The 11,301-nt window shown below is 40.2% G+C and overlaps 1 protein-coding gene across 1 annotated transcript; it reads right to left on the reverse strand.

The window, feature by feature from the left end:
- Window positions 1–635: 635 nt before the first annotated feature.
- Window positions 636–3,008, reverse strand: LOC143852360 (uncharacterized). The gene is made up of 2 exons (XM_077361743.1): window positions 843–3,008; window positions 636–755 (listed from the first exon to the last, which is right to left on the reverse strand). The coding sequence occupies exons 1-2, from the start codon at window positions 3,006–3,008 to the stop codon at window positions 636–638; spliced, it is 2,286 nt and encodes a 761-aa protein (XP_077217858.1).
- Window positions 3,009–11,301: the final 8,293 nt, after the last annotated feature.

Here is an 11,301-nt window from a genome sequence, read left to right on the forward strand (position 1 = left end):
GAGGTCCAGTTATCCAGAGGTCCCTCAGCTGGGGTAATGGAGTTTCTGAGGTTAATGAAGGGTGTGTCTCCTCCAATCATCGCAATGACTGGTGCATCCACTTGGAACAAAGAGTCTAGGGGCTCTGATTCAAAACTCTCAATCCAGTCTGAGTCTTGCTTCTCTGATTCAGCTGCCTTTGCAATCTGTTCAAAGAAAAAGCTCTTTGGCAATTCATCTGCAAAGAAAATCTCAAGACCTGGCAGCTTTTTCCCAGCCTCATCATACCAAGGCTCAGAAAAACCGTAAAACGGACAATCAGCCCCTTCCTTTCTGAATCTACCATTCATGATCATGCTAAACGGACCCATAGAAAATTCCAAACCTTGGCGGCGACAATTAGCCCATTTCAACATATATGCCTTCATCTCTTGGACTTCCTTTCGGGTAGGTTGATACCCTAAACCGAATAATCCATTTATTGCCTTCATTAATGGCCACTCAGTCAGGCCTTGCAAGTTTCTTCCCAGGCCAGCTCCCGGGATATAACCAAACCGTCGCATCATCCTTGCGACATTAACATTGGTGCTTGTTAAGAACATGATCTCCTCATTCATGGCCTCCCCCATAGTAATAGTAGAGACCTCTAATGAGAATCATGTCAAGCTGACATCCTTGGCACTTTCATCAACTGATTCGGCAGTTATCTGCCCAATTTCAGGCTCTGGATCTCCCCGTACTGTAATCACCCTGTTATTCCGGACGAATTTCAATTTCTGGTGCAGCGTCGAAGGAATAAGTCCGACCTTATGCAGCCAAGGTCGGCCCAGGAGAAGAAAGAAAGAGGTTTTGATATCGAGCACTTGGAATTCGACTTCAAAAGTCTCTCCTCCAATCTCGATCTCAGTGGCTAATATCCCGATCACATCCCTTCTAGTGCCGTCGTACGCTAAGATACCCTGCTCAGATGGTATGAAATCTGTTGGTTCAAACCCTAGGGTAGTTGCAGTATTTAATGGGCAAACGTTCAAAGCTGACCCATTATCAATCAAGACTTCCGGCACTCTCTTTTTGTTGCAAATTATGGTGATTCGGAGAGGGCGAACATGGTCTCTTCCTTCTGGAGGCAGGTCCTCATCAGTAAAAGACAGATCCCTGGAAGCTCTTGTCACGGCCACTAAACTGACCAGCTCGTCAGGAGTAATCTCAACTGATACTTGGGACAAATTCAATTCACGGAGTACCACCTGTCTGTGCTTTGGCGATGCCAGTAGTAGACCCCATACGGACACATTGGCTTGCGTCTTTTTCAACTGTTTCAGCAAATTATCCTCCTCTTCTTCAACACTCTGTTTCTGCCTCTGATTTTCTACAGCTCTTGCAACCTCGACAGGATTTTCAACCCTCAGCTCGGCCGGTTTAATGACACGTCCACCACGTGTAACATGGCGGAGCTCATCACACTGGTCATTCAAGAGTGACAAATCCTCGTCCTCCAGCCTTAGAACATAAGGGACTTCCTCTTTGCTTTCTTCTTCATATTTGAGGACATATGAACATTCTGAAGATTCTGCAAATTCCCCATCTCTAGCAGACAATACGTAAGGCTTCTTATTTTCTGCATCTTCATCTCCCTCTTCCCATCTCAGAACATACGGCTCCTCAGAGATTACTGCGCAGATACGGGAATAGTCTAGAACTACTTCTTCTGTAAGGATTGCATAAACATTTGGTGGGGGAGTTGCATGTGTTGGCAAAGGATTGCGAGTGACATTAGGAGCTTCAACAAAAAATTTCTTTGCCTCAATCATGTCTTGGATCTTATATTTCAAGGCCATGCATCTATTAGTCAGATGTCCAACACTCTGATGATACTCGCAGTAGTAATCCTTCCTCCAATACCTCAGAAGAGGATTCGGAGCCTCCCTAGGCTCTAGCAGCTCAATCTTCTTGTCTCTCAACAGCTTTTTCAATGCTACTGAAAGAGAATATGGCAAAGGATCGAATCGTCTCGGCTCCTTCCTCTCTGGGCGACCTTCGCCAAAATTTACTCTTCTTGCTAGTGGAGCATTATTCACATTGTGAACCTCCTTAGGTGCCACCATTGGTCTTTTTCCTTCTCTTGAATCAGAAGGAACTCTCGATCTCAAACCGTTAGACAATGCATCTTCTATTTGAGTTCCCGTTTTAATGAGATGATTGAAATCAAGAAAGTATTGGATGGCCATGTGATGATAGTATTGTGGAGACAGATTCTTCACAACAATTTTTATTTTCTCCTCATCCGGCAAACGATGAGTCATCTGCGCGGCCTTCCTTCTCCATCTGCGGATGAAGGAAGTAAAGGTTTCATTATGGCCTTGCTTTAAAGCCTTCAAATCTCTTTTGGTTACGTCGATCCCCTCTTCCATGGAGAATTGTTCGACGAACCTATTGGCAATGTCCTCCAAGGTTCGGATCTCTTCAGATTTCAAGCTCAAGAACCATTTCTTAGCCACCTCGATCAGGGATCGAGGAAATAAGAGAGCAACCTGCTCCGGAGATAGACCATGCTGCTGCAGAAGCGGAAGAACGGACATTAAATGACTTCTAGGACACCCTGTCCCATCATATTTGTCCATGTCTGACACTTTAAATCTAGGGGGCAATGTGACTCCTGGATATATCATGAAATCTGTCATGTTCAGCTTTTTCGGACCTTGGAATTTGATATTCTCCATCTCCTGGGCCAGCTTGTCCAGCCTGTCTGCAAACACCCTGCCTTTATCGGCTCTCTCCATATGAGGGAGACAATTCTCTTCCGCATACTGCTCATCCTCAAGGTCATCCTCAACAGCGAACACTGCTGGTCGGCTAATCATAGGAGGCGGAGGAGGTATAACTGAAGGATGCTGGGGGGCATTCTCTCTAGAAGTAGAACTTCTATCAGCTTTCATGCGAGCAATCTCTTCATTGATGGTGCCCAATTGCGCCAGGATAACTTTCATCATTTCATTGGTGTCAAGGGCATTATTTCCATTTTCCGCCATGGGTTCAGGTGCAAATTGGACGGGTGAAGGAATTTCCTGAAGATTAGAGAAAGGTAATGCAGGGGAAGTAAAAGAAATTGGTGAGGAAGAAAATCGACTCAGCCTGGAATCAGCGGACTGACGGGACCAGGTTGATTTTGAAACGAGGATTTTCTTAGGAGCAATAGCTGCTCAATCAAGAATCCTGTTATGGAAATATAAACACTAGATTAAAATTTTGACAATCGAGATAAACGATTTTGATCAAACAGTGATAAGAGAAACAGAAACACACTTTCATTAATAAAATTCAAGTTGTGATTACAATAGATGGAAATATTAATCTCTGATCACAACTGGATAAGCAGACTGACAATAACGGGAACTGCAGAAATCAAGATAACAAAACATTATATGGATCTTTAAGGCTCTTCAATCCGAGCTCTCCTGCTTGCAGGTTCTTCCGCTATTTCCTCATGTCGGACTTTGGATATTAAACCAAACCTCCTTTCCATATTTTTGTTTCCCCAAGCAGCCACAATGGATCTGATATCCTCACAAAGAGGAGGGACTATGATTCCGGGAGGACATGGAATTCCCGTAATCTTATAGAGAAATCGCATGGGTGCATAAAAAGAAGATTTCTCGATACCCATGAGGTAAATAAACGGATGCGGGTAAGTGCTAGTAAAAACATGGAAGCATGAATGACTTACCCAGCGAAACTGGCTCTCCTCTACATGTTGCAACCAATTGTGCCATTCATCGATGGACTGAGGTTGATTGGCTATTGGTTTCCATGTACGGAAATTCTTCAGGATATATGGATTTTGGTTTTGTCGCTGAAGAATTTGAAGTTTTTCACCAAGCCAGACATACAACAGCTTCACACACCCACAGAAATTGTCTTTGATTTCTCGGGAAGCAATAAGATCTAATCCCAAGAAGGTCTCTGCTAACATGGTAGGGATGGGATTTCTCCCTTCGTTAATTTGGTCTACCACAGTTAACAAGGTTAACGGAGCAATACGAGGGTTTTTCCGAATGAAATATCGCGCAAAGACACTAAAAATCAAAGCATTGCGTCGACAACTTTGAAAACGAGAGTTAGAAGGATCGACGTTTTCGGAAAAAAGGGTAATGAGGTTTTGAACTTGCACACACGTATCCGTTAAGCATGGAAGAGCATCAACGATTTGATTTTTGAATAGCTTGCAAAAAATGGAATGAGAGGAATCTATATTCGAAGATCGTATCCAAAGTTCCTCTGTTGGGAGCTCTAATAAAGCACACCAATCCTCGAATATAGGACAAAGCTCGAAAGATCCAAATCGAAAAACATGAAGATTAGGATCCCAAAATCCAGCGACTGCTTGGAGAAACTTCCAATTTATATCAGACACACTCAAATGATTGAAAGTACAGATGAACCGATCAGCCATACTCCTTTCCAAAGATTCTCGCGGAAGAGCCTTAATTGTCTCGCTTATCCAGCCTTTCAACACATTATTCGCCATAGTTTAACCTAAACACAAAGAATAGGATGGGATAATTAGATAATGGAGAATAACTTGGAATAAACAAAGAATAAAGATGGACTTAACCATTAATCACAAGAATGATATAATTGGCGACATCAAATGTTCCATTGATGATCAAAGATGATCAGAAATTCAGGGAAGAGACCACGGTCATAAAATGACAAAAGTAGATCATAGACCGGATCTAAATCTGAAAGATGGACGACAAAATGTACGATCAAGAAGATCAACAATGATAGACTATGGTCATAGAGACAGCAGACAAACTATCGACCATATCTGAGACAGGACGAACAATAATTTGAGTAATACAACAAAAGAAAGGATAAATGAGGTTTGAATTTGAAGGATGAAAACAGGTAATATTTATCATCATGGGGTCAAGGAATAAACCATAGCTATGAGTGTGACAAGTAGAAACCACTAGCTAGGTTTAGATCTGAGAGATGAATATACACGACTGATTGATTCAAGCCAGGAATCTTTACTAGAAAGTAGGTCCTGATCTTATAATCGAGAGGCATATGGACAAAAATCTCAATGAATAGAGCAAAAGATAGGCCACGACCATGAGAGGGCAAGTAAAAACCACTGGTCGGGTCTAGATCCGAAGAACGGACTGATATGACTGATTTGATTAGATAAGGAAGCCTCACTAATGAGTAGGCTCTAATCTAATAATCAAAATATAGATATATACATATATATCCTAACCAGGGGCATCAACCCTAAATATAATCCCGCAGAGTCAAGACACTTGACTCAAGACAGACATGTGAGTGTACTAGGACTACGACGTAGCCACATAAAGTGAATTACAGTAATCTATGGATAGGACATGGTTCCTAAATCTAGGCTTCAACATGTGTCAGCAACACATGTTCGTCCTTATATGAATGTAATATATATATATATATATATATATATATATATATATATATATATGCACATGCAGATCCTAATTGGGTTTTACTAAATCAACAAATATATCCATGTACATAATATATGTAAAATGAAAGTAGAGCTCCGGACTCAATATATCAGGTACTATGCATATGATCCATACTTTAAATATATAACACAAGTACACCGAGTGTTATATACAGTATGCTTCATTGCTCACCGGCTGCTGTAAACACAAGTACACCGAGTGTTTACGACTGCAGCACTGACGCATAGCTTGGAAATAGATACAACAGCACCATCTGGATAGTGATATCCCATGAGGCACGCATTATATCTATCCCGTGGAGCCAATAATAATAAAAATCAATAAAAGAAAATAAAGAACAAAATGATGTATGCTGTGCAGTGTGTGAATCCCTTGTTTTAAACACTTATTTGGTGCCCCTGGATTCCAAGCGATTTAAATTCCCATTTATAATGATTTTAACCCAAAATTCTTCAAAGTTAGTAACAAATGGCATTTTAACAGAGTTAGGCAATATCCCGAAAGAATTCCCCAGCAGAGTCGCCAGCCTGTGGACCCCCGATCCGAGAGAGATGCGGTGAGGGACGTGCCCCCACGCGAGTCAGTCTCTGGATCATCCACGTGAATGGAGAGCTCTACCAAGGAACTCTCGAAAGAATGTGCCTCTCACAGCATGAGTGGCGATATAAAAGGTGAGATACCTCTCGATTCGGGGACTAGCCCAGATTCAAGGCGTACCTTAAACAAAGAAGAGTCGCCATCCAAGGAAGTGGGCCAAGGATCCCATACTATGCTCTGTTGCAACGGATAACCAGAGATATAAAAGAATGTTCGTGCCTGGTTACAAATTCGGAAGGTCTAAAGAGCACCTCATCCGCCCAAGTGCAAATACCTGGTCTCTTATGCCATTTATTTAATAATTTTGAAGAGTTTTGGGCGAAAGTCATATGAAATGGGAACGAATATCTCCACGAAGACGTCTATCTAATCATGCATATCTCGGAGATGAATAATAAGCACACATAAGAGAAATGAAAGAAGTGTCGCCTAAGAAAAACTAGGTTATAAGTGACATGCCTAATGGGTGTCTAAGTTCTGGTGTCCAAACACATGTATGTTACAGCTAAATGTATAGGATCTGTACATGAAAGTAAGAAAACACAGCAAAAACATACAACACAAATCAATTCTATACCTGACTGGACAAAATGAGTCCTAACTCTAATGCGACCTGACTCGGACCAAGATGGCCGTCCATCCCAGCTGCTCTACGTATCCCAGCCTCAGGAAGAATCAGAATCAACGTAGTTCGATGCCCTATTCTAAACTACGATGCCTAACCATTTAGAACTGCTATCCTAGACTCGATCCACTAGACTCGACTGATTTTTAAAGCTTTTTTGTACGATTGCTTAAGTTCAGATGAATTGTAATTTTTAGGACTCTATATGCACTAACTAATGCAGGTTGATTAGCCTTAAGCTAATGCAGGTGGGCCCTACATCCTACGTGTATCTAGGCTGTGCAACCTAAAGAAAACCATGGGCTGACTATATGCTACCTAGTCTAGCCATCGGTTGGACTAAGTGTCTAACCGATCAACTTGAGGCCTCCTAACTCTAGGGACACTCACACGACAGGACACACTATATCAACAAATCAGGACAGACTCCTAACTCTAAAACACCCTAAATATCTAGGACAGACTCCTAACTCTAAGGGAAGATCTTTTTGAAAAGGTTTTGAAGTTTTTTGTATTTTTGGGAATGTTTGAAATGTTTATTTTAAAAGGTTTGGCTGGACTTGGGATGTGAATCCCAAGCTGCACTACGTACCCTATGGAAAGGGATCAAGCCAACGTAGTTCGGAACAGAATTCCTAACTACTCTCCTAATTACTCAAGATTTTTGAGATTTTTGGTTTTTCAGATGTTTTTGATGTTTTTGACACGAGAGGACTGAATCCTATCATCATAAGGGGAGGGCAGACTCCTGATATCCCGCAAAGGTTGGACAGCATCCTATGCTTTACGGGGGAATGAACAGAAACACGACTCTGCAAGGGTTGGACAGCATCCTATACCTTGCAAGAGCGGATAGAAGAACATGATCTGATGAAAGGTTTATAAAATCCTAACCCCTATGATGATAGAATTTGATTCCTGAACAAGAGGACTGACTCTCTAGACTAAGGACGGATTCCTATGCTAGTGGACTATCAAACCCAAAATAAAGCTCACAAGTAATAAGGAAAAAAGAGACCCTGTGCATATTTGGCAAAGGAAAAACACCCAGCCGGGCCGGACAGCTACCTAGCCCTAGGGTGCAACAAATGTGCAACCCAATACCCATAAGGGTAGGGGTATGTTGCCAAGCCGAGTAAGGTGTTCTCCCAAAACCAAACGACGCACAAAGAGGAGGTTTAGTAAGAGAATGAGACTGGGTAAGTCTCTTAGACACAGAGGTAGGATAGAGAAAATTGCTAATGAGACTAGGCACGTCTCCTAGGCACAGAGATGAGATAGAGAAAATGCTAGCAAGACTGGGCAAGTCTCCTAGGATGGGCTTGGGCTATCACCTTTATCGCCCTTGCAATGAGAGGGGATTCTAGTATCTAAAGAAAATTAACAGAAATCTATAAGACTGTGTTAGTCTATCAAAGAGAGAAGAAAAGGCTACCAGATAATCGCAAATTCCATTCTATTCTTATAAAAATAAATCAAGTGCTAAGCAAAGAAGAATTTTCAATAATAAAAAAAAATCTATAGCAATCATAAAATGATAAACAACATTAATTAGTCCAGACCAGCCGCTGGATAGCCTAATAAAGTAAAAGAAAGCAATATCAAACACTTCTATGCCCAACCACAAACACCACCCCAATATGGGGATGAAATCAGATGATGCTAAAGTAATCATCTGATATCAAATACACATGATAATATTTCTATATCCCGCCTTGAAATCAGACAGTACTCATGTCGATAATATCGAATAGAGTAGTCATCTGATCTCCTTCTTCCTATTAAACAATTTATTTAAATAAAAAGGAATGAGTATAATAAGCTTTGAGATAATCTCACCTGAACAATCCATTTATCTTCAGAATCTAACTCAAAACTTAGTATGAAAGAGAAGTAGTAAATTCTCAATATTTTATACAAATTTTTCCAATGATATTTCTAATCTACACAAAGTATAAATTAAAAGAGGCATTTATTTAATATATGTAAGCAGCGGAGTATAACTAAATCTAAAAAAATGATATTTGCTATTGTCAGGGTGAAATAAGGCTGTTAATATCAAAATGGAAATGGCTACCACTATTAAGGTGTGAGAGGGAAAATTCTAAGACTTACTAAAGGCTGGATAAGCCTAAAAAATGAAAAGGGGAGCGCTATTCAGACTATGTAAGTCCTCTAATAATGGGCTTAGGCTAGCGCCTTCATCGCCCTGGCGATGAATGGAAGGATCTAATGACTTGAGGCTATCTTTATAAAAGACAAAAGAAAGAGGGATATTACATGGACTAAGTAGGTCTCCCTAAAAGATGGGCTTGGGATAACTCCTTCATTGCCCATTTGCTATGGTATGATTATCTAATGAAATTAGGATGAAAAAGATTATCAGCCATTTGACCTCTTTTGAACAAAAGCAATAAACTCTTAAAACTGACTTTCACTGTAGTGCGTATTCGAGGTAACTAATCATGAGAATGATGGGACTGATCATATAAATAATTGTCAGCCTAAAAACTGTTGCTAAAACCTAATGTTAAAAACTGAACTCCTTCTTTCATATAAAAATGACATACACAGAACTACTTAATGACTGCGCCATTATATGGAGCAACTACCCAAACAAAACTGATTTTAAGCAAATTCTTTTTTTTTTAAGTAACCGAAACATACAAGCTAAACACAGTGGTGTTCTCATTTCAGAATGTATTTACTTGAAAACCTGATATAAAGAACATAACAAATCTCAAGGTGATAGTAATGGAAATACAATGACCCATATTAGTGCAAAAAATCCAAATCAAAGCGAACAGATTATGAATACTCCAACAAGAAATGCAAGAACTCGATGCGCCTATCAAAACAAAGTGAATCCATCACATTTTATAACCATCCAGTTCTTATTCCCTAGAGAATTAATGATATTAACAGCCATATCTCTTTAATTACACCTTACCCACCTTTTTTTTTATTGTTTCAGTATACTAATAAGATGATCATTATAATCAATATATGACAAATAACACATAAAATGGCATTATCAAAATTCGATTAGACAGGCATCAGTTCTTTAAAATAGTCTCAATAGGAATGTTATCACCCTAGTCTTATTTATTGAATACATTAATACCCTACCCTGAACATAGCTAGACTAGCATCATTCCTAAATAAACAAAAACGAGTAAAACAGTACATATGGTAATCCTACTATCATCTTGCCAGAGACACATAGAGCGAGGAAAAATTAAACATGATGAACCTAGATATTTAACATCTAACTACTCTTTTAACCAACTACAAAAATGTATAAAGACTACCCTGTTTTATGCCAAGGATCATCAATAAAAGGAAATAAAGTAAGTTAATTTCAGCCCCTAAATTGATTTTTAAGATTTTCAAACATTAATCAATCAATCAAATACACTTATTACCACTCATAAGATCAATGGTAAAAAGCAAAAGACTAAGGATTGCCACAGGTTCTAAAAGGATCAGGTTAAGGTTGAGGGTCTTAAAAAAACATTTGAATAATGGATAATTTAACAAATGGTTTTTTTTTTTAAAAAAAAATCAGCAACCTGAATATGCAAGCATGGAAAGCAAGAGTCTTAAAAACCAGATTACTCTAATTAACATAACCTCATCCATGCTCTCTCTCTTTTTAAAACAAAATCAATTTGGATCACAAAAGAGAACGTTTTCTTTCCTAACTTATTCACTCAAAATGCAGATGTTACAATCCCCATATATACATAGCAACCTGAACATGCAAGCATGTGGAGAATACATTGGGCTGCCAATATCATAAGAGTGTAAGGGTTGCTAATCTCAAGATGAAGTAGTAGCTGCAAATATCAAAGTGAAGTAGGGTTGTCATTATCAAGATGAAGTAGGGCTGCCATTATCAAGGAAAAAAAAACGAGGGCTGATACCATCTCATGAACACTAATTGATACAGAGCAGACACTGGGAATAAATGTAGTATTATTATGAAAACTTGCTCGACTCGTTCGCTAAGCAAACGCGCTCGGATTTCGATGAAATTTTACGGGGAGCTAGATGGGACCCTAACCTAGCTTAGGGTGAAGTTTGGGACCCTAATTGATTGATTTGGTTGAGTTTTGCTCAAACTCGGAAAGATTAGGGCACGGTCAAAATGGGGTGTCTACAGGCCTGGACAAGCAATGCGACCAAGCCGTCAGTCCGGCCCGGAAAATCAGTGCGGCCAAGCCGTCAGTTCGGCCTGGAAAAGCAGTTCGGCCAAGCCGTCAGTCCGGCCTGGAAAAGCAGTTCGGCCAAGCCGTCAGTCCGGCCTGTGAAAGCAGTGCGGCCATGCCATCAGTCCGGCCTGGAAAAGCAGTGCGGCCAAGCCGTCAATCCGGCCTGAATTTTGTCCTGTAGTGCTTTGCGCTATATCCAGTTCGGCTTGAGATGGACTGAATATAGCGCAATCTGCTAAAAGACGAAATTGAATTTTGTCTTGTAGCGAATCACACCGAGTCCTGGTCGGATTGAGATGAACTGAATTTTGTCCTGTAGCGCTTTGCGCTATATCCAGTTCGGCTTGAGATGGACTGAATTTTGTCCTGTAGCGCTTTGCGCTAT

This window comes from Tasmannia lanceolata, unplaced genomic scaffold, assembly GCF_043159265.1.
Source record: "Tasmannia lanceolata isolate RefF3 unplaced genomic scaffold, GAP_Taslan_0.1 ptg000019l, whole genome shotgun sequence".
In the NCBI taxonomy this organism is placed as follows: domain Eukaryota; kingdom Viridiplantae; phylum Streptophyta; class Magnoliopsida; order Canellales; family Winteraceae; genus Tasmannia; species Tasmannia lanceolata.